Source organism: Linepithema humile, chromosome 4 (assembly GCF_040581485.1).
Source record: "Linepithema humile isolate Giens D197 chromosome 4, Lhum_UNIL_v1.0, whole genome shotgun sequence".
NCBI lineage: Eukaryota > Metazoa > Arthropoda > Insecta > Hymenoptera > Formicidae > Linepithema > Linepithema humile.
The window spans coordinates 25886728-25911265 of record NC_090131.1 but is presented as its reverse complement, the minus strand read 5'-3'; the positions used below and the strand labels follow the sequence as shown (position 1 = coordinate 25911265).

The window sequence follows — 24538 nt, the reverse complement described above, 5'->3', positions numbered from 1 at the left end:
AAAAATTGTTATGTGCTGAATAATTTAGACATATACATATATACATACATAATATGTACGCACGTACATATACGTATGTATGCATGTTATATACGCATATGTAGGTATATATTATACGTATAATTGCATATATCTTTCATACGCACAAAACACTACAACTTCTTCCACACCTGAAACATTCTCATATATAATACAACGCGAAGGAAAATGTATTATTTGAAAAATAAGGCTACTTGTCATATTACATGTATTTTCACACACAGCAAGGGCAGACATGTTTTTTGAGAAACATATTCAAATATTCTTATATATATATTGGCCGATAGATATTAAACAAGAATGCGTAATATTTAAAGACGCAATGAGCAGTATTCGACTTATAAAATGCAGCGACAATCTGCAACATTAACTTTCATCTTTGTAATTCATTTTCTTAGCTTGTATTGTCCGCCCGTTCGTTACAAACCAGATTCCGAGGGTCAGGAAATAATGTAGATATAAATGGAATTGTATTTTATCTATTGCAATAAATGATTTTTTTTTTATTCGCGCAAGATCGATGGTGAGATTGCGAGGAGAAAATTTTGTGTGTATATACTCAACTATTTTCTTTCATTGTTTATAACGAATTGGAGGCCAGTACATATATATGCATATACGTAGGTATATTACACTTAGAAGTTTCTGGTTATGCATAATCACAGCGCAAGTGCACACAATTGTTACAATTACTTTACCTCTTTCGTTTTCCGTACTATAATGTTGCATATATGTGGATATATATACAATCTTTATAGTTATTCGAGCGTTACAATTATGTGATTTAATACATATATACACACTTCATAATATGTATATACGCATCTATACATACATCGTAACATTCTGAGAGACACGTGTATATTATGACATCCACAGGCTCAGTCTTAATTTTCTTAGCAGTGCAAGCTTTCGTCCGTACTATTAGGACTCTGGGTCTCGTCGCGAGACGACAAGATCCGATTGCTGGAAGTCTGAGAGACGGTCGACATCGGCTCCTCTATCACCGACAATCGTTTCTCGCGATCCGTGGACACAGTTGAAGCGTGAAAAAATACATTTCTTAAATTGGCGACGTTGACGCGCTCGCGTGGAGTATCGTCCACAGGGCTCTCGGCGTTTAATTCGCCATTTGGACTTCTGAGAAAGAAAAAAAAAAACACATTATTGCGATCAGTTTGGGAAATTTCATTTATAACAAGATTCAATTCCGCGATTCGTACTTGGATATTTTTTGAGCATCCGTTTCTGGCTCCAAATCTTTGTTTCTCTTACGCCCACCCGCCGAGCGATTATTCATCGCGCAGCCTTCCAACTTGCCGCCCACCACTCTCTCTTGATCCGCTTCGATCACACTGACGTGATCATCGAATCGCACACGTTCAGAACCACCGTCCTCTCCGCACATAGTCCAAGTACTTGAATCACTGCATTGACGATCAAATGTAAGCTTGCGACGGGTGCGTTTCGCTAAGCCAGGTGCTACCTCTTCCAGGGAGCTTAAGGAAGTAGCTTGCCCGGCAGAATCCATGTGACCACCGTTGACAGAGCTAGCCGCCTGCTCTCCCTCCGTACTTCTACCACCACTGATTGAACTGCCATCCATCTATATATAAGAGATCGTGACAAAAGTAACGGAATTAGTATTTTATTTAATAAGTATAAGTAAAACTTCTTTAAAATAAACTTTTTTATTTACTCAGTAATGGAATAATTTTTTGAAATATTTATAAGGGTGAGGTGTGGGTACCTTAAAATTAAGAACAGAACCAGCCAAGGCTCTTGTGGAAGCCGCGCCGTCATCTAAAGCGATGGAAGCGTTTACGGATTTTTCTGACAAGCTAGTAGCCGCGGAAGCAGTCTCGCTACATAAACTGAAGCGTTGCGTGGACGTAACGTCAGCCTGGACCTCCAGCCTGCGTATGTACATAATCAGACATGTGTATAATGTCCAAAAAAAGGACTATTAACGCGCTCTTGTGAATGAGTGAATAATAACCTTTGACCTCCAGGAAGTACACTGGAAGCGATACTTCCTGCGAGACTAGTGCCAGCGAGGGCCACATTGCTGGCGCTTTCACGGTCATTTTCTCGGCCCAATTTCTCCAGCTGACTGCCGCTGCCCAATGAAAGCGAGGCCTCTCCTATCGAAGGATTGCCGCCGCGGTGACTCGCAACGTCTATTGATGCCGCATCTGCAACATGATGGAACGTGCAATGGAATCGCGATAGCGCGATATGAATAGCATATGATACCATACGCGGGTGAAAGCGATTTAATCAGGCGTAACGTGCGTATATATTGAAATATCGCGTTATTTACCTCCGCCGTTGCGCACGCCTAAAGCGCCCATCAGCTCGTTTTCATCGTCGAATTCGAATCGCACTCCGGTGCCGCTGGTGGTCACCCCGCAGCCACCGCTTCGGCAGAGCGATATCGGAACCACGCCGTAGATGTAAAATAGTAAAATAGGCACGCCGACACCCACGGCTATTCCTGCTAGCACGGGTGATACCAATACCTGTGGGGAAAACATACATTACAAGTTTCCGTCCCCTTTGTTGGAAACTTTCATCCCTCGTCACGCGTCGCTTGTCACAACAACAAAAAATTATGATCAAAGTACGGTGTCTGTGGAGGCAATGTTATTAGCGTCTTTAAGGCTTCTCTATGCTCTAATAATGTGGCTGACACCTGTTAAGTAATATAAATAGGAGCGATCGGATATATCGAAGGCCGCGAAATAAGTTTCTCTTAAGAAGATCCGATAACAACAGTTCAGCGCTCAAGTTTAATTGGTTCAATTACGAATACTTTATCCTTGATGATGATAAAAAAATAATCAATTATTTTTGACGTAATCTTTGGTTATTAGTTACAACGTGACGATAAGTAATCTTATCTTATTTACCGGTAACTATATCGAAATTGGCCTCGATATTTCTTAAATGAGCATCTATTTGCGCGCTACATTTTTATTGAATAATTATTAGCGAGAAATGCATACATGTTTCCGCACGTGCGGAACAATTGTACTTGTCACGTCTCTCCCTTTCCCCGCAATCCTGAAGGAGAGAACAACGTGTCAGCTCCGAGCAATCATCGACATAGCGAATGTACAGAGGCGCGTTAGCGCACTCCCATCTTCAGATTTCCTGAATGAGAAAGAGAGAGAGAGAGATAGAGAGAAAGAGGCTCCGGAACGGAGCTTGATACGGCGTGGCCGTAACAAGAGATGGCGAGAACGCGTGTACGCGGGTGGAGAGGAGACCCGGGAGGGGCAGAAGGAAGAATATTGATCGGGAGTAGGCATGCGCTATCGTTTTCGTCCCACCCTGCGGCGGCGGCGGCGGCGGCGACCGAGGCACCGAGAGCTCAAGGTGGGCGACAATGAAGCATGCATCACGTCGGTCAGTACTTTGAGGTCCACGCCGCGCCGCAACGATTAAGAGTACAGCGCGCCTAGATCGAGGAAGGAGCGAGCCGCCGCCGGTCGTTGAGCCCCCCCGACGAGGGCGTGCCGATTTGAGGCAGAGAGTCGCCTCTCCTCTCTCATGCCGGGGCGTCGAACTATGGTCTGTCGCGAATCGGCGCAGAATCGACGGACGTAACCGGGAAGAGGCAGCGACACGTAACGAGGAGGGCACTCATTCAGCGACGGTGATTTCACGGTGGCGGGCACACGGACGCGCGTATATATATGCGTGCGTGTGTGTACATGTGCGGTAATTGAGTACAGACCGTGTAACACCGTCCGCATCGTCCGGGGCATCGTCGTTTCCGCGGCGCACATGCCTCGTTAGCGCTGGCCGAGGCCGGACTACTTTTGTTGGCCGAGCGAGAGAACCAGCGAGCACCACCGAGCACCGTCGCGGCCGGCGAGAAATCCAGAAGTGTGAGATAGAAGAAAAGAGGGCAGCCCGCGCTGAGAGACGAGGACGGTGAAGTCATGTCCGACTTGGACGACGAGACCGACACTTCGTGCGGGGAGGAACAGATTGTCGCGGACTGGGACGTCCAGAAGGAGTGGCTCGAGAGCATATTGTCGAAGCACCACGAAGGGAGAGCGGTTAGTCCTGTAGACGAGCGATGTAGATATCTTACGACGCGATAGCAGATAGATAATACCGATAGTGGCGCGTTAACGTTCGCTTTCAGCCAACACTAATCGCTGCAATGATTTTTTCCAGGTCGACGTCTTAAAGTTTAACGTAAGTCCCGGATGTACGACCAGTGAGAGCGTGCTGAGCGCTATCACCAGCGTGACGGGGAATTATCTGGTAGCACTGACGACGGATAAGCCGTCGGAAAAGTGCAATCTATCGGTTATCATAAAGCAACTTCCCAGGGATCCGTTTAGCCGCTTCTTCGTCACGGAGGGCCAATTCGATCTCCGGGAGATTAAGTTTTACACTCAGGTAAGTGACAGCGTGATCGGGGTGATCGGATTTCAGGTGTCGCCGCTCGATGAATTCTTAATAGAGCGCTTGTACGCCAGGTGATGCCGGATTTGAAGGAGTTCAATCGAAGACAGCTGGGACCGTGCCCGGAGGAACGGATTGTATTACCGGTTCCCATGTGCTATCACGCTCACTACAGTCCGGCGAGCGGCACCGACGACAGTCCCGTGCCACCGGAATCGATACTCGTGCTGGAGGATTTAGGCGCCGCGCGCTTCAAGAGCGTCAAGTTCTCGGAAGGATTGACGTTGGATCAAGCGACGGTCGCGCTGGACGCCATCGCCCGCATACACGCTCACTCCCTGTCGCTGAAAGTCGTGGACGAGGAATCGCTCTCCGAGCGTTATCCGTTTCTCTTCCAAACGGCGAAAGCGACGGATTCCTATCAGCAACTGGTGGAGCGCGGCTTGCCGCAGCTGGCGCACTTTCTCGAGAGCAGACCGGGGCTGGAGGCGGTGCTCGAGACTCTGCTGGTTCTACGACCGCGCACCAAAGACATAATCTCGGCCCTCCTCGCTCCGGAAGGCCCGCTGGCGTTGATAACGCACACCGACTTCTGGAGCAATAATCTGCTTTTCAGGAACGTTAGCGGGGTTACGGAGTGCTTCATCCTCGACTGGCAAATGGTCACTTACAGCCGGCCGACGAACGATGTGGCATTGTTGTTGGTGAGTTCAGTGCCCACTGAGTTACGTCGCAAGCACACTGAATCGCTCCTCGACACGTACTGGAACAAGCTGAACTGGACATGCTCGCGCCTCGGCCTAAACATCCCCAAGGACTTGGGCTACACCAGAGAAGATCTCAACAAGGACTACAGAAAGTCGCAGTTGCTGGCGCTTTTGCTTTGTATCGGATCGGTGGACGTCGCGCTCGGTGATCCTCTCACAGAGCAGCGACTGATCGACGTCCTCGAAGATTTGTATAACGACGGCGTACTAACGGACGAAGCCATCATCGCGACGAATGAGGCCGATTCTTAATCCACAACTGCCACCGTTAAACGTTAGCGCATGCACCGAAGAATTAATATTTCTATCCGGGCTGTGACGCGAGGCGAATAGTTTTACGTGAAGCGATAGACACTTCGATAGTCCATAGCTTATAAAGACGCAGTCTTTGTGTTTTCAATCCGAAGAAGGCTTAAGCCAGCAATAACACGAATGCGGGTAAATGATAAAAAGATAGTTGCAAAGAAGCACGTCGGAAGAACATAGTGGACGTTAGAAAGTTGCGCTACTCAATCTCTTCTCTTTGCGACGAGATATTATAAACGAGCGGGACAAAATTGGTCGAGATCAATATGTTTAAACGGCACGATGGATATACTCGGTTATACATTAGTATAAGCTTCGAGAACGTGTCGATTATTACTCAAAGGCTAAGGCTAAGCTATTTTAACGATCATGCAAGATTTACTTGCGATTCGATGAAAGTCTCAAAAGTAAGATAAAATTGGAAGAAAATATTCTAAGAGAAGCTACGTAATAAAAATATCGATTTCTCATCAACAGATATATTGATTTTTCCGATACGGTCTTTCAATTCCGATTACTGAGGTACATCTTTAATGTGCTGTGCCAAGTCGTCAAAGATTTAGGCAAGTAGTTGTGATATAATTGCTAAGATGAAGAATCAATTAGATTCGCGATTATTATTATAGGACATGCATCAAAGTTATAGAGTATTTTCGAGATGTGCATGAAAACAGTTACGTTCCATCTGCCCGAATACGTCCCGTGATAAACTTCTTCCGACTAATTATTCCAGCGAGCGTGCTGTTTTGTTAACGCTATATACAATTATTGTATTATCCATTTTCTCTGTATAAACTATATTATGGATAAAATATACTTCGATGTTATCACGAATAACAAACAGAGTTCCTACATCAATTAGTAAGAACATACATTCATTTCTATTCTTTTTTTTTTAGCTGCGAAACGGAATTCATGGAAATTCAACGAAATAATTCATATTATCGAAATGTTTTTCGCGAGGCACAAATTTAACGTAATATTTGAAACCATAAGCGATCCGTTAACAACAGGTATGTAATATCTACACGTAATTATACTGATTTGTTAATATCTCATCAACATTGATAAAAATATTGATACTTTTGATATAATTATAAAAAATATTTAAGAAACTCACCGATGCAGTAACTCCTCCGGCGATAAAAGCGTTTCTCTTGTGCTTGTTGGCCTTCTCATACCTTGTGTACAATTTCTGTCCTACCCACACTGGTATACCTTAAACACAAAATATACGATGTTTGTAACAATACATTTCTTTTCAGTGCAATTTCTCGACGTTGTAACATATTTCTCTGCTACCGTAACATGTCCCCTTTCGAATGTATTACAACCAACCTATGATCATGGCCGGAACTGCTATACCAGCAACTAGACCGATTCCGATTGGCGCTCCCACCAAAGTTCCAAGTTGCCAAAGAATCTTTTTCTTTCTGGACCACGGCTTTTTGCCCCAAAAAGTACAGCCAGATGGACTGCGAGAATAGTAAAATGTTTGTAAAACTGCATTCATATTTAATGTATTTACTGTTTGTTTGCTTCTTTTTTTTTTTTTCAAAATACGATGATACCTAAGATAGTGAAGATCGCTGATCTCTTTCATGCAGAGCCAACAAAACTCCGCGCCACAAACTGCACACGTCATGTGATTGCAGCTTCCATCATCCATTTTGACGATCAAAACCTGACATCTGGGACACGGCTTTATATCATCTCCTAAGCGAATTAAGAATTATAAATATAATTTGAACATCAGTTGGACAAACGAAAAATGTCACTCCGTAAGTAATACAGTTTTAACTTACTATGTTGAGAATCGCTTTGACTGAAACTTAGAGAGGAACTACGCTCGTAATATTGAGATCGTTGTGCTCTGGCAGCATCGCACGTTTGATTAGGATGCCACCTAGCCTTGCAATGGTAGCAAAAGTACGAATCGCAACCTGGTCGCTCGCAACGTAATTTCGGGCACGAGGCGCATCCACTGGCGATCACAGCAAAACTGCAATCCGGAGCGGGACACCATCTTGCGTCGGGCTCTACGGCGAGTACTCTTCGAACCATAAAATCCTCGTACTTTTCCAATTGCGTTTGGTCATTCAGGATCATCCGAATATCTGCAAAAATATAACACAGACAATTGTGAGTGACAGGAGGTTAATTTTATGAAAAGAAATTCGGAATTGCGCGTAAAGTTAAAGTAATATATTCACCATTTGGATGTAACAGTTCGGAACACTCGGGGCAAGCGATATTAACTCTGGATTCAGAGATTTCCACTTTCAGATATTGTTGAAAGCAGTCGTAGCAGCTGCGATGGTGGCAAGACTGGACGATAGGAAAGAATTCTCCTGGCAGTTCGGCCAAGCACAATGGGCATTCCATCATGCCGTTCTCATTACTCTGAAATAATGCAAACATTACGAGTAAATAAATTTTTTACAGAATCTTTTTTCTAAAAAAAATTATCTTGTTTGAGACTAATACCTTTCCCGCAGAGGAAAGCACGGAGCCTTTGCTGGAAGCACGCTGGAGATCTATGTTGTGAAATTGAAAATGACTCGAACCGTTGCTTACTCTAGCTTCTCCCTTTTCAACATCCGTCACCTTACTGCTCGCTTGGTCTTTACCTATGATATAGCCGCATACTTTTTTTTTGAAATATTCTAATTACAGTTGCATCTTAATAAAATTTAAAAGTTACCTTTTGCATTTCTATTACTAGCGCTAGGCGTTCTCGTAATACGACGACCGATTAGCGGACTGGAATACAACAATCTTCGCAAGGAAAATCGAGGAAATATCCTTCGAGGACGAGGCGGCGCGCCATTGCAACCTCCCGTACCATTATCGCCTTCTTTAAACATTCTGAGAGGTATCGAAAAGTATTGCACACTACAAGACCATATCTCGTCTCGCAAGCTAAAAATGGTACGTTCTGAAATCAAACAGAATTGCGCATAAGTTGGGATCTCAAAGTTTAATCAATGCACGATTTTAATAAAAAGATCATTAACATATCATTAAACATCATTATGTCATTTTAATGCAAATTTGAGAAAAATGATAATTCCAGTCAGATTATATTACACTACGAACGCAAAAGTTTTAGTAAATGTACAGCTGATCAAACAAAATCTTATTGAGATATGCCTATTAACGTGTTGTTTCACTTTTCGTGTACACAACATAAAATTCACGAAAATACAATTAAGACGTGATATACGAAATGTCGAACCTGTTAATCAAATAATAAGAATAGATTCTGTAAAACTTAGAATCGCACGCATGGCTATGATAATGGCAGTAATATCGCACATTCATTCGTTGTCACGTTCAAATGACTCAGTACAAAGATAATTAACCTGACGAATGCATATTATATGTTTTCCTCGAAAACTGGTTGCAAAAGTGATCGCATTCTGGCTGTGTTATACTTACGCGTATCAAGGAGATACAAAAATAAAATTCATCCTTCAGCGTTCAATAAAAGTGAATATATATAAATTGATCAAATTGTTATTTCGTCCGAAATTATTTTCATTGGCGGGAATTTTAACAAATGTAAATATAATACCTATAAAAAAAATATTTATTTATAAAAAGAAAAACACTCCAGTAAAGCATTAAAAAAAGCGCCATGTCCAAGATACGTCTTATTCTTCCATCGGATTTACATTATTGTAATCGCTGATAGCTGGCTCGTCTCGTAAGATTTGAGAACAATAGCAGTTTTATTTTAATCGGTATCGCGTCGCACATTCGTTCACTCACATTTTTAACAGCTTTTTGTCAAAACGATTCACTACTTTCTCTGTGAAAAAAATGATACAAGTCGCAGACACGGCGATTTCACCGCGTCTGCAGGACGCATGAATAATCGGGTGTGTTGCAATTCTTAAAGTCATGTAATGCAGAATTTCGACACACTCGATTCACGGCAGAGACACCGTGTCTCTTTTGTGTCTCGTGAAAGGTATTTCCAGAATTGTGTACCATTCGTTATCTCTTAAAATAACCACAGGGATGTGAAACATTATTGCACGTTAAGCAGAAGTTGTTTACCTTGTAATCGTCACATTGCGTTACGATTGAATGACGATCAATGCCAAAATGCAATATCTGTTAAAACAGAATTCACACGAAAATATCAGTTTAAAATAAGACTTTAAATCACCTATTTATTTTAATTAAACTAATCGATGAAATTTATTTTATTTTTATTTGTATTTTAATTTTAATTTAACTTATTTTTAATTTAATTTATCAAACGCTTTAATTACACGAATAAGTTTTTACTTATAAGTTCTCACAAAAGTGACAAGTTGCCTCCAAGGATGACGATGATGTCATCTTTTTGTTTGTCGATAATTTCTCATTAGTATTCTTGAATAAACAAATCAGAGTTAATATTGAGTTGTCAAATTGCACAATGAAACTAATATTATACAAAGAAAAAGTCTGTATTAAGTTGTTCCAAACAAAATGTTCACTAAATTAACATTATTAATTAACGTTATATTGTACAACTGATTTAGAGAAACTTATTGTTCTTTTTAATATTAAGAAATGATTGTATGCACAATCGCAGTTTGTACAATCGCAAATTAGAGATAATACAAGTAACGTAAATTTATTGTGTATGATTTAAATGTGGCATCGTCCATCCTAAGAGAGCCTGTCGTCGAAGTCGTAATGGCAGTGACAAATTGTCATACAAACCACAGCAATCGTACTTTTACGAATAGACGTCAAATAATCGTCATTGATATATCGTATTTAAACAAGTATATGCATATATACGTGAGACAAGCGGGTACGGTAAAGCCGTACAGCTGCAGCGTGTTGCAAAATTTCTCTCCAAGGATTTTGTTTACCCGCGGAACGTGCACTACTTCTTCTGTATTAATGAGCGTTAACTGGCGAATGTTCGCGGGATCGCGAAGAGAATGTTTCGAGACAAGGCGCGATAGACTACGCTCGTAGTTAAACTCCGTCGCGTGTCGATGACTAGCAGGTACGAAGGAGCCGAGCACTCCGATCTCTCCACGACGGACAATTGCGGCAAATGCCGAGGAAAACGTACCTCCGCCGTATTATCGAATCTGGCCAGCTGATCGTCGGGGCATACACAGCTCGTCGCGGATGTTCAGATCGCGTAATACTGGCCGAATATTCCCGCAATTTGTTGGTTAAGGATGTTCACTTGACACAACAGCTGACTGCTCCGATTACGGTCGTAGTATCACGGGAAAGAACCAGAGATAGCGCGTGCAACGACGACTTTAGAACGCGCATCACTAACGCCCTCAAGCGGCAGCGATCAGTATTATGCACTACGTCCCCACGAAATTGAAAATAGCATAGAGTAGAGTGGATCAATGGAAATGTTACAATCCACAGAATAAGTAATTATGATTTGTTCGATTATAACATATTTTGTGTTAAAGTGATTATTGGTTTGATAAATTCAATTAAACGGAAAATATGAATATTATTTAAAATATACAGTCATGAATTTTAATGATGAATTGATTTCTTATGCGAAAGATCAATGTAATGATCTCATTTTATTATTATTATTATTATTATTATCGTTTATTGTCATTTTTATGAATTTATATAGCCTATTTTACATCTATAATGCATCACAATCGGTTCCGATAAGTAATTTGCTTTAATAACTCTTTTGTTTTTTGCATCGTTTAAGTACACGTAATATGCACTTACACACTAATCATAACAAAAAAATATCCGTTATTCGTATTAATATTTAATTGTATAAGAGATCAATTTAGCATTGATTTTAATGCAAAATTGCAGTTGAGATAACAGTTAATAAAAATTGTTGTGTAAAATAAATCTTTGTATGTGAAAAATAAATCTTTGTTGATGTAAGCACTAATACGATGACATATTTATAAATTTTTGCTGTTTTGCATAGACGCGCGATACTGCGTCTTTAGATTTACGTAATGTTCTGGAAAAAATATATTTACATAAATATTTAGCAATTTAATTTTTCGAAATTTATCATAAACTCATTAATAATGCGCAGTATGTGGTATATTAGAAATAGATTTGTATATGCACTTATAATTTAATAAATTAATTAAAACAAATTGGTTAATTAATTAAAACGGTTATTTAATTATAACAAAAATTCAAAAAATGGTAAAAGCATTTTGGGGTATGTCAAAGCTATTAAGACAAAATGACATTTCTTACATTTAAAGCTTATTAAAAATGATATAATTATTATATAAGTAAATCCACACAGCATGCATATCTGAGGGACGTTGAGAAGATATCCCAAATATATTATATCTCTCAAGGATATCTTCAAAATGTCTTCTGGACGTCTTTTGGATATGCATGCTATGTGGGAAAATATAAATTAAAATAAAAATTCCTACAAACTTTCTGAACAAAAGCTTTCTAATAATTATTTATATATTATGCATAATAGACTTTATATATTGCACATTAGGTATACAGAATTATTCATGCATAATAATGTATAATATTAATCATGTATAGCATGTAAAAATCGTGTCAAAGCATTGAAAAATAATCTATAATGAATTAAATGAAATAAATAATCATCTGTTCCCAGAATCTTTGCCAACTGCATCGCTTACAGAAGAAAAACCATTAGTTTCAAGTATTTCACATAATTCTCTTTTGATCTTTCCAACTATTGGTGGTCCATTGTATATGTATGAAGTGTAAAGTTGTATTAAGGAAGCACCAGCTCTTATCTTATTATAAACATCAACGCCAGAGGAGATACCACCTACACCAATAATTGGAATCCTGCCATGTGTTCGTCTATACATATCAGAAATCATAGCAGTAGAAATATCTGTGAGAGGTGCACCACTGAGGCCACCACTTTCTTTCTTGTTCGAATTAGTCAAATTTGGTCGCATAATTGTTGTATTGCACAAAACTAAGCCATCAATTTTAGAATTTTTCTTTAAAATTACATCCACCACATCTTGTCGCTCAGAATCTGACAAATCTGGAGCCAGTTTTAAAAGCAATGGTTGCTTAGTACCCATAGACTTTCTGGCTGCATTTATTCTGATCAGTAACTCTTCCAAATTCTTCTTGTTTTGTAAGGATCTTAATCCTGGAGTGTTAGGACTAGATACATTAATGACAAAATAATCTGCTACATCCATGAATTTCTTTATGCCATTAATATAATCTTCAACTGCATCTTTTGTCCCTTTATTCATTCCTAAATTCACTCCAAGAATGCAATTAAAATTTTTATTCTCTTTTAATTTCTTAAGACGTTCCGATACAACATCATGACCATCGCTGTTAAAGCCATATCTATTTATAACTGCTCCATCCTCGGGCAATCTGAAAACTCTAGGTTTTGGATTACCAGGTTGAGGTTTAGGTGTCACAGATCCTGCAAAATATAAAATAATATATTCTAACAACAGATTCTACAACATTTAGAAACATCTTAAAATATTGTCTATAATTATTAGATAAATTTTACCTATTTCCACAAAACTAAAACCAATATTGTTCAATCCTTCTACTGCTTCACCCTGTTTATCAAATCCTGCAGCCATGCCAATGGGATTTTTAAATTGCAAACCTAATATGGTTGTTTGAAGCAAATTGGAGTCTTCTGTTTTCTGTTTTGATATCAAACCCCATTTCAAAGTTTTCACTGCAAGATTATGAGCAGTTTCTGGATCTAATAATTGCACCAGAGGTATTACGACTTTGCTGTAAAATCTTTCATTGCCCTGATAAAGCGAAATACCACCGAACAATACAACAGCACTACTCGTTACAGTAAAAAGTGATTTAAGCTTTGCTTGATTGCTTAATCGTTGCGCCATTTTAATTGCAGTATTTATTCGAGTTTATGCAAATTATTTCCAACTGTCGATATATAAAAATACAAACTGATCACATTGAAATGTTCTGTCAGAATTCACACGTGATCAAAACAAGTTATATAAGATTAAACTCATGATTTATACTTATTATTTGTATCGTTCTCGATAAATATGCACTTTCATAAACATAAACATTGTTATTTATAAATAATTATAACAACTTATTCTCAAATTATTGCAGTCGGAGATAAAAAAAACACATAAACAGCAGAGCCATCGATTTTACCGCCCTCTTATCCACATACCTAGAAATAAATCGAACTTAGTCGCCGATAAAATAGAGAACGATTACCATCATAATAAATAATTGAACTTCTTGTGGGAAATACAAAAATGGACTCAAATAAAACAAGGTAATAATATAACATATATTTTTGCAATTAAAATACAAAGTTTAAAAATTTAAAACGCTTTGTGCGATAATGTAACAAGATTTATAAAAATTAAAATTGAATATATATGCATCAATTTTATTTAATTATAGAATTATTATTTTACTTAATTATAAAATAATATACAAAATTTATTTTTACAATTTTCAATTATGTGTCACTATAGATCTCATTAGAATTGTATTACAGTATGTACAATATTTTTATTGATATTGCAAGAAAAAAATTACGTTAAATTTGCATGCTAATTTCACACACATTTTCAACGTCATAGTAATTATTATATAATAATAATTTTTTGGTTAGATTAAAAAATTAAGTATTTAAAATAAATTAATATTTTTTAGTTTGTGTAAATCATATTGATTTTGCAATAATTTTTAATCTTATTTTTAATCTTACCGAGATTAATAGTAATTATTAATAGAACACATTGTACCACAAAAATAATTGAATATTAACTCATGCCCACACAGCACACAGGTCCAAAAGACGTCCAAAAGACACTCTAAAGATATCCTTAAGAGATACGATATCTTCGGAATGTCACCCGAACGTTCCGCAGGTAATCATGCTGTGTGGGTGTAGACAGAAAAATGCTCTAATATACATATTATGGGAATAAAGAATCTTGAGTAATCATTGATGAATACATTGACCTGCACATTTTTATCATTTGTCAGCATAAATGTCATTTTGAAAATCAAGCATCAGTGTGAGAAAAAAATATGACACTAACAATTAGTCTTCCTGTGAAAGCATGACGCCGCATAATCATGCGCTTCTAACAAAACACTATTGGGATGTTTTTTCTATTAAATGGCATAGTATGTTTTTGCATTAAGTATATGAATTTCGTTTAATCACAGAATTATTAGTTTTATTTATAAAGTAATACACAAAACTTACTTTTACAGTTTCAAATCATATATTATCTCGTAAAAACGATACGGTAACACACAATACATTTATTGATGTATGAATTATATAAAATTATATTATATAAATTAAGATATGAAAAAAATAACGTTTGGCTTTTATTTTAATTTTATATGCATTTTTAGCGCTACATTATTGTACAATAATAATATTGTTTTTACGCACAAAATCGTAATATTATTTAAATATGTACAATTACCTTTCAATAATTATCTTTACTCTATGCATCCAACATTAGACGTAGGAAGGACAAATATGAGAAGGAGGTTTTTAAAATTGACATGTACGTCTCTAAGTTAACGACAAAAAATTTTCCAGCTGTTAATTGAACAGGTTGATGTGATCGTGCAATGACGAATAAGATGTTCTTCATTAATTTCGCTGTAAATCGGTGCCAGTTACAGCCGTAAATCGATTTCGCGATTTCCTCCGCTTGATACTTGAGATAATCGCCCACGAACGAGTAAGCGAACATTTGTGACATGAAGGTAACTAATGCTGAAACAGTTTTAGCTATCATCATTGCATCACTTGTTTTCAACGCTAGAATAAATTGTAAGCCTGAAAAAATTATATAAGTATATATGAATTATAAAATTGTTAATAATTTATATAAATACATAAATATTTCTTTACTAAATATAAAATATCAGAAATTTTGATAATGTTTAATAAAGTATTTATTTTATGTAATTGATACACAACACTTTATAATACTATTTAGATTAGTCAGAAGCATTAAAAAATATTTACCGATTGTGCAAATAAGAATACAACTGACGAGTAATTGCACTAGCAGAACAAAACTGATTGCATCGATTAGAAGTTTTGCATGAGTCAATAAATAAGAATGCCTTCTTGTCAGTTTTGAAAAAATTTGATCTATATTTTTATTTTCGACACCAAAGTTGGCAATTTCAAATCTGAGGACTTCTATTTGTCCGCAAATATGCAGAATAATTCCGAAAAGAAGTGTATCACTGCCTTTAAAAATAAACATAGCGATATCGCATAAAGAAAGTTTATATTAACAGTTTTAACAATAATAAAAGAAAAAGGATATTTTAATTTTATTACCGAGATTAGCAGTGCAAGTCATCACTATCAGTATACACTGTGTCACAAAAATTAACAAGTACAAATTTGTCGAAATATGAAAGCGCCCTAATGTACATGGTGTAGGAACAGGATACACTAATGTAAATTCATTCATAGATACATTTAGTTGAGCATTGTTATCACTGGTTATAAAAGGCGTCAAAATCAAACCTAATATACCCATAACACCGAATAACACGATACTGTAGTAAATTGCTCTTCCCATAAAAGCGTGTCGCAGCATGATCGTGCGTTTCTCCTCAGTATCGATTGCGAGATAATCGTTGATGGCAGAAGTGAAATTTCGAGTTAAATTGTTGGCATAAATGCGGAATATCGATATCTTTGATAAAGCAATAATGCTGCAAGTGGTCAGCATTAAAATGTCGATTTTCTCGCTTGTATCAATGCAATCGTGATAGATTTCGACGTACATCAAGATTAGCATCGCAATCTGCACGAATACAAAAAAATAAATTGTTTATTACGGATTACACTTTATTCTTCTTTTCTCGCTGAATTTATGTTATACTGAACGTTTTACTTGACTATACTTTGAATATCTGAAAAGAGCGGAAGAAAAATATTTTTACGCACTACTTGAAAGATCAAAATTTAATAACGTACCATACCGAGGCAACATAGAATATAACGTAGTAAAGAAAATTTATCATATTTTTGCAAAGGCCAACTGCCTAATGGCAGAGCTAAAAGTTTATAGGGAGCCATAGCGTACGTCACATCGTTATTCCATGACATTATCAATACGTAGAGATGTTGCGCGTTACTCACAAACGTTAGTCTTTGTCCATAATACGGGTCGGTCATTGGCAATATGTTCGCCTTCAGGTTCATATCTTATTAAGGTTGCGCAATTACTTACCAAACACGCTCTATCATCTACAAAATACTGTTATTTGAAAAATCGATAGAAATATTTTTTTTATGAAAGTAGAGAAGAGCGAAAACCGTATGGGGAAAATAACAGTTTTATTTTTATTTTACTATTGTTTCCACAGTTACGTTTATCGTTGACATGATGCTATGATATTTTTTTGCACTGGAGTCACTTTCTTTCATCACGAATGTGCGCGATCCAGTTTAGATTTTAATATGTATCAGTTTCAAGTAATTAAAATGGTTTACAAATACATTTCGTATGGTTCGTCAAAAGTTATTTTGTTATTTATGACAAGTAGATGTATGTATTATATTTTTATTGCGCTTTTAATGTAAAATCTTTTTGTTCCTGATAGAAAGAAAGAGAGAGTAAAATGTGAATAGAACAGTGCAATACTTATTAAATAAAAAATTATTTAAGTTATGTTTAAAATAAAAAAAGTAAAATTATAAGAAATAAGTAATTTAGCGAACAACAAAATAAGCGAATACTAAAGAGAGCAAATTTTAATGAAAGAAAGAAAGAGAAAGCACAATTTATATACATATATTTTTTTATATTATTTTTATATCAATTTTTAAATAAGACACTGCAAGAATATTTTATAATTTTTCTAATAAGCGGCATAATATGTTTTTATATTAAACGTATGTCTATTTAACTTTATTTAATTATTAAAACAGTGTACAACGTTTATTTTTATAATCTCAAATTATGCGGAATAAATTGCATTAAAATGGTATTACGATAAAGTTATAATATTTTTTTTTATATTATAAAAGAAGATAATATTTTATTTTTATTCTAATTTTATACATATATTTAGCACATTTTATTGTTGTACAATAAAAATATTGTTTTTGATTCCGCACAAAATCATAACATTGCTTAGATATGTACATTTATTTTATTCTTTAATAATTACCTTTACGTGTCCAACATCACACGTAGCACGGACAAATAAGAGAAGGATGTTCTTAATATAGACATATAAGTCTGCAAATTGACGACGATAAATTTGCCGGCTACAAACTGAACGGGTTGATATGATCGTGTAATGAAAAACAAGATACTTTTCTTTAATTCTATTGGTAAATAATGCCAATTGCTGAAGTAAATGGAATGACCCGATTTCTTCCGCTTGATGCTTGAAATAATCACCCACGACAGAATAGGCGAATATCTGCGACATGCAGGTAATTAACGCCGATATAGTTTTGACTATCATTACTACATCATTTGTTTTCGACGCCAGAATAAGTTGAAAACCTAAAAAAAGTTTTGCAAATATATATAGATCATAACATTTATGTATTAAAAAAATTTTTTTATTTTATGTTTTTCGTAAAAAAGAAAAGAAAAATTAATCGGTTTACAATACTTTATAATATTGCTTATATTAGTCAGAAGATATTTACCGATTATGCAAATGAGAATGCTACTGATAAACAATTGCGTTAACAGAACAAAGCTAATTGTATCGGCCAGAAGTTTTGCATTATTTAATAGATAAGAATGCCTTGTTATCAATTGTGTAAAATTTTTATTTGTATTACTATCTTTGACACCAAAGTTGACAATTTCAATTCTGAGAAGCTCCATTTGTCCGCAAACATGCAGAGTGATTGCGAGAAAAAATGAATCGCTGCCTTTAAAAAAGAATTTACTTATCTTGTATAAAAGCAAATTATATATTAACAGTTTCAACAATAATAGAAAAAGTAAGATCTACTGCAAATAACTTAACAAAATATAACGTTATCGCAATGTTATAAAATAAATCTTATAGAATATTCATAGTATAAATTTTAAACAAAGTCTTATTAAAGAAAATTTACAAAAACTTAGTTTGCATGTAACTTATAGATAAGAAATATCAATTGTAAAATAGAGATACAATTGTAAAAATTAAAATACGGATGCAATTAATAGATACAGCCTTATATAAAAAAAAAAGAAAACAGAACAAATTTAAAATAAATTACTTTACCGTTACATGCAAACCATGTAGATATCGGAATGATTTTTTAATCTTATTACCGAGATTGGCAGCAGCAGTGATTACTATTGCAATACTTTGTGTCACAAAAATCACCAAGTACAAAGTTGGCGAAATATAAAAGTATGCTAATGTACATTTTGCGGGAAGAGGATATACTAATGCAACATTATTAATAGACACATTGATTTGATCATTTTTATAATTTGTCATAATAGGCGCCAGAATCAAACCAAGCGAACCAAAGAAAGCGAATAATGCGATATTGTATAAAATTGTTCTTCCCAAAAAAGCGTGTCGTCGCATAATCGTGCGCTTTTCGTCGGTATCAATTGCTAGATAATCGTTGATCACAGAAGAGAAATTGCGAATCAAATTATCGGTGTAAATGCGAAACGTCGATATTTTTAATAGACCGATCGTGGAGCAAGTAAAGATCATAAGAGCATCGAGTTTCTCATATATATCGCTGCAATCATAACAAATTTCAAAGAGTGACATAATTATCACTATGCTCTGCAAAAGCAAAAAAGTTCAATTTTTTATTAACGATCACACTTTATTTATTTATTTGTCTTTTTTTTTTTAAATTGGATTCATGCTAAATTGCATTTTTTACTTGACTACGTTTGGACTTTTCAAAGACACAAATAAAAATAAAATTTTGAAAGTTATTTGAAAGATGAAAATCGAAAACGTACTATACCCCAACTACCAAGCACCAAATGAGAAAAATAGAAGTTTTATCTTTATTTCGCTACATTATTTCCAGTTACGTTACTTGACAACATAATGCTATAATATGTTTTGCATTGAAATCAACATTCTTCTATCGTGCTATTCAAATTGAACTTTAGTTTATCAATTTCTGCGATGACGTAATTATCAAATTTTTGGAATACTTTCTGTATGCTGCATGTGAAAAAATTTTCTATTTGCCATAAATGGATAATAAATACCTGTATTGATTATTTTAATTAAAGTTTTATTAAAATTCTCTCATTAAAGTTTTTCTTCAGTGTTAATTGCCAGATAATCGTTGATGGCTTAAATGCGGGTCAGGTTGTAGGCGTAAATGCGGAACATTAGTAATTTCAACAATGTTGTATATAGCAAGTATAAGAGAGTTAAGCTTCTGGTAAATATCGCTGCAACCATAATAAATGTTAAGATACGACATGACTGCTACCGATCACTGCAAACATAAAAAAAGTAGATTATTCATTACAAATAACATTTTCTATTTCTTTTTATTTCTACTAAATTTGTACCAAGCTTATCCAACTTTTTTTTTTACTGTATCTGACATCTCGAAAATATACATATACAGAACAGAAACTGTCACGGCATAAAATAAAAAATTAAAAACGTACCACACTAAAGCCACAGGATATAACGGGCTGAAGCAAATATATTGTATTCTTGCAAAAGCTTAATTACCTGTAGATATAGCGAAGAGTTTAATAGAAGTCATACGCTACGTCGTTGTTTCACGACATTATCAAAATTAGGTAGAAATATTGTGCGACGATCACAAATGTCGATCTTTGTCCATAACGAGTTGATTCTCGTCAACAAGTTTACTAATGATCATATCTCATTAAAGCTGCTCAATTACTTACTAACACGCTCTATCATTTACAAAGTACTATTATTTGAAAAATTTATGGAAACATTTTTTTATAAAAATAAAACATTTTTTTAAATATGAAAATTTTATGAAATTTATAAAAATAAAAAATTGAGGAAACAAAAATTTTATTCTTATTTTGTTACATTTCAGTTACTCCGTAACATAATGCTATAATATCTGTTTGCATGAAAATTACGTTTTTTAATCGGGAGTATGTGTATGCATATGAGAGTGCGATTTGGTTTGAATTTTAATATATCAATTTTTGAAACAATATAAGTAATTATTATATTCTTTGGGCATTTTTATATGTTGCGTAAAAAAATTGTTTTATTAATAACAAATAGATAAATGTATATTTATGTTGATTATAATATATATTTTATTAAAATTCTATTACTTAAAATTTTATTATTTTTCCACTATAATGCAAATCATTAAAAGAATGTAAAGTAACAAATATATGTCACCGTCATTTCAAATGCACACGAAAGTATTGGGAGAATAAATTTGCAACAAATTTTCTATAAAACGTATTTTAATATTTGTCAATATTGAAATGTTTTGCATATATATTATGAGCATTAAAAATATTCCAATATACAGGGTGTCTGGCAATAATCGCCCCACCGGTCATATACAGGTAGAGGAGGTCAAATCGAGTAGAAAAGTCCTTTACCATTTTTTAATTTTCATAATAAGTACTGAGTAATTAACGAAAAAAGATCGGCGAATCCGCGCGAGTAAAGCGCGCGCGGTGAGAAGGACGTCCCACTGCTACGCGATCACTAGGACACAAGGATCTAGCGTTACGCGCCGCTCGTATGTTGCCATTGTCATTTGTAGAGCGCTCCTCCCAACGCTTCATCGCGCGCCTAGTGATCGCGTAGCAGTGGGACGTCTTTCTCACCGCGCGCGCTTTACTCGCGCGGATTCGCCGATCTTTTTTCGTTAATTACTCAGTACTTATTATGAAAATTAAAAAATGGTAAAGGACTTTTCTACTCGATTTGACCTCCTCTACCTGTATATGACCGGTGGGGCGATTATTGCCAGACACCCTGTATATCATTCTCTTTACGTTTGTTTATCTGGATTATTTTGATCATCATCCGGAAGAATTATTGAATACTACATATAGTATAAAGTGTTAAAAGTTTTTATTGCAAGATTATGAGCGGATAATCGATCTGTCATTTGCTTCAAAGATATTGTGATTTTGAAGTAAAACTGTTATTCTCTTAAAGCAATATGTCAGACAGTGCAAAAGCATTGCTTGCCATGATAAAAAATAATTTTAGTTGTAAATTAACATAAAATACGATTATCAAGAACAAGATGTTTTGGCTTAATTATGAGCCTTTAATTGTCCACCATCATGCGTAGGACAGATAAGTATGAAAAAGAGGTTTGTAATACAGACATATAAGTTGGTAAATTAACGACTAGATAATTTCCAGCTAAGAATGTAACGGGTTGCTGCGATCGTGCAATGATAAACAAGATATTTCTCATAAATTTTGCTGACAAGCAATGCCAATTGGAACAGTAAATCGAATATGCGACTTTTTCTGTTTGACTTTTCAAATATTCGCCTACGACAGAATAGGCGAACAATTGTGACAAAAAAGTAAGTAACATTATTGTAGCTTTAATTATCATTACTACGTCAATCACTTTCAACGCCAGAATCAATTGAAAGCCTAAAAACATTTTACAATAATATAAATATATATAGTTTATAAAAATTTATTAATTTTATGATAAATCTAATAATTGTATGCTATTATTGTATATAAATTTACATTATCTATTAATTTTTATGCACTACTGAATAACACATATGATATTAGTATAATATGCAATTCATTAATAAAGACATATAGATAATAAGCAATTCTGCGAATATTTAATAAGATTTTCATTTTACGTCTTTCTTTGCAAAGTAATTAATTTATAATATTTTATACTTATAGTGCTTATATTAAATATAAAAAAACGTTAGGTTTAGAAGATATTTACCCATTATGCAAATGAGAATGCTACTGACGAAGAACTGCATTAATAGAACCACACTTATTGCATCAGTCAGTTGTTGAGCAAGCCTCAATAGACAACAATGCCTCGTCATTAATTTTGAAAAATCCTCCATGATATTTTTGGTTTCCATAGCAAAATTTTTACGAAATTCAATTTTTAAGAGTTCCATTTGTCCGCAAACATGCAGGGTAATTGCGAGAAAAAGTGAGTCATTGCCTTTATAAATAAATATATAAATCTCAAATTAAAATAATTAATGTAAAGAGATTTTGAAGATTAAGTAAAGCATTTATGTTATAATCTATTGTAAATGGTATAAAAAATAGAATGTGTGTGCGCAGTTATTAAATTTATAATATAGAGTATCTATTATATACATAAAAAAATATATATACATAAAACAACTTTACATTTTGCTTTAAATCAATAAAATTTTAAAATAATAAAAATTTTTTTATAGTAAATAATATTTTATTTACTTGTTAACAAAGTTAAATTTACATATAACTGACGATTTATAAAGCTAAGATAAAAATAAGATTAAAAAATTAGAAAATAAAAATATTGTTAGTAAAATAACGTTAGCATTTTCGTGTTATTAAAAAAATACATAGTGTTTAATAAAAACAAATTTTTTGTGCTTGCATGCAAACAATGTCGACAACACAATGTTATTTTAATTTACCGACGTAAGCACAGGAACTGATCCCTATTTGAATAAACTGCAGTACAAAAAGCAACAAATATGTCCTCATCGAGACATCTAACTTCCCCCATGTGCAATCTGAGGGAACAGGATATCTTGAAGTATGCTTATTAGTAGATGCATTAACTTGTACACTGTTAGAATATTCGATGATGGGCGTCATTATTAAACAAACAGCACAGGTAAATGCCATTGCTGTGACAAAGTAGAAAACCATTCTTCCCAGGAAAGCGTGTTGCCGCATTATAGTGCGTTTTTCTTCAGTATCAATTGCACAATAATCATTGATAGCAGAAGAGTAATTGTGTGTTAAATTTTCAGCGTAAACGCGAAACATCAAATGTTTTATTAGAGCAAGAACGCAGGTAAAACCAATCATCATAGCGTCGATTATTTTATATGTGTTGCCACAATTGATATTAGCTTGCATGTAATAAACGTTAATAAATGAATTGATTATATTCGTGCACTGCAAAGACAAAACAAGATGTAAATAACACTTTCTTCTTTTTATTTCTACTCATCTTGTATCATTTTAAATGTTTAACTTTTACTATATATCACATGTTGGAAATATAAGCAAAATAGAAATTTTCATAGTATAAAACAAAAATTAAGAACGTACTATAATGCAGAAAGATATGATATAACGGACTAATGTAAATGTATTGAATTTTTGTAATGGCCAGTCACCTATGGGCAAAGTAAAAAATTTGCTGAAAACCATAGCGTACGCAATATCGTCATTCCACATAATCGAAGTTAGCTAGGGATGTTGCACAATGATCACAATTGTAGGTCTTTATGCATAATATCAGTTGATCGTCAGCTATAAATTCACTTTCATGTTCATATTTTATTAAAGCTATTTGTATTTTATTCAAGCTGCCATACTTACCAAGACGCTTTATCATTTGCAAAATACTGTTATTTGCAAAATTGTTGGAAACATTTTTTTTATAAGCTTTCTAGGGGAAGAAAAATGAAAAAAACGAGAATTTTATTTTTATCTTGCCTCCAGTAAGTGTATTACTGGATAGCATGATGCTATAGTGTCTTTATACATTAAACCATTTTTTTTTTTTTTTTTACAAAAATATGTTTTGACAAATATATTGTATTGTTGCAAAGACTAATTATTTATATAGTGAAGAGTTTAATAAAAGTCATACGCTACGTTGTTGTCTCATGACATCATCGAAATTAGGTAGAAATATTGTGCGATGATCACAAATGTCAGTCTTTGTCCATAATAATGAATTGATCCTCGTCAATAAGTTTACTAATGATCATATTTCATTAAAGCTGCTCAATTACTTACTAACACGCTCTATTATTTACAAAGTACTGTTATTTGAAAAA

General features: G+C 34.8%; 5 protein-coding genes and 1 pseudogene across 5 annotated transcripts; 1 reads left to right on the top strand and 5 right to left on the bottom strand.

Annotated features, from left to right (window-relative positions):
- Positions 1 to 230: 230 nt before the first annotated feature.
- LOC105671726 (E3 ubiquitin-protein ligase RNF19A-like) lies at positions 231 to 8404 on the bottom strand. Its single transcript, XM_012366138.2, has 12 exons — positions 8242 to 8404; positions 8025 to 8167; positions 7751 to 7940; positions 7343 to 7654; positions 7109 to 7253; positions 6876 to 7012; positions 6658 to 6755; positions 2363 to 2561; positions 2039 to 2234; positions 1790 to 1955; positions 1263 to 1645; positions 231 to 1179 (listed from the first exon to the last, which is right to left on the bottom strand). Exons 1-12 carry the CDS (start codon positions 8402 to 8404, stop codon positions 936 to 938), a joined length of 2376 nt encoding a protein of 791 aa, XP_012221561.2. The 3' UTR covers positions 231 to 935.
- On the top strand, positions 3397 to 6378 carry LOC105671727 (uncharacterized oxidoreductase dhs-27-like). Its single transcript, XM_012366140.2, has 3 exons — positions 3397 to 4109; positions 4231 to 4458; positions 4539 to 6378. The coding sequence occupies exons 1-3, from the start codon at positions 3990 to 3992 to the stop codon at positions 5481 to 5483; spliced, it is 1293 nt and encodes a 430-aa protein (XP_012221563.1). The 5' UTR covers positions 3397 to 3989; the 3' UTR covers positions 5484 to 6378.
- Positions 8405 to 11663: 3259 nt separating the features above from the next.
- On the bottom strand, positions 11664 to 13720 carry Dhod (dihydroorotate dehydrogenase 2). The gene is made up of 2 exons (XM_012365886.2): positions 13057 to 13720; positions 11664 to 12963 (listed from the first exon to the last, which is right to left on the bottom strand). The coding sequence occupies exons 1-2, from the start codon at positions 13406 to 13408 to the stop codon at positions 12140 to 12142; spliced, it is 1176 nt and encodes a 391-aa protein (XP_012221309.1). The 5' UTR covers positions 13409 to 13720; the 3' UTR covers positions 11664 to 12139.
- Positions 13721 to 14873: 1153 nt separating this feature from the next.
- On the bottom strand, positions 14874 to 16884 carry LOC105671596 (odorant receptor 13a-like). The gene is made up of 4 exons (XM_012365881.2): positions 16525 to 16884; positions 15877 to 16351; positions 15553 to 15783; positions 14874 to 15360 (listed from the first exon to the last, which is right to left on the bottom strand). The coding sequence occupies exons 1-4, from the start codon at positions 16750 to 16752 to the stop codon at positions 15020 to 15022; spliced, it is 1275 nt and encodes a 424-aa protein (XP_012221304.1). The 5' UTR covers positions 16753 to 16884; the 3' UTR covers positions 14874 to 15019.
- A 535-nt stretch (positions 16885 to 17419) lies between these two features.
- Positions 17420 to 21438, bottom strand: LOC136999585 (odorant receptor 13a-like; annotated as a pseudogene).
- Positions 21439 to 21573: 135 nt separating this feature from the next.
- Positions 21574 to 24215, bottom strand: LOC105671595 (odorant receptor 10-like). The gene is made up of 4 exons (XM_012365879.2): positions 23802 to 24215; positions 23156 to 23645; positions 22453 to 22686; positions 21574 to 22133 (listed from the first exon to the last, which is right to left on the bottom strand). Exons 1-4 carry the CDS (start codon positions 23928 to 23930, stop codon positions 21793 to 21795), a joined length of 1194 nt encoding a protein of 397 aa, XP_012221302.2. The 5' UTR covers positions 23931 to 24215; the 3' UTR covers positions 21574 to 21792.
- Positions 24216 to 24538: the final 323 nt, after the last annotated feature.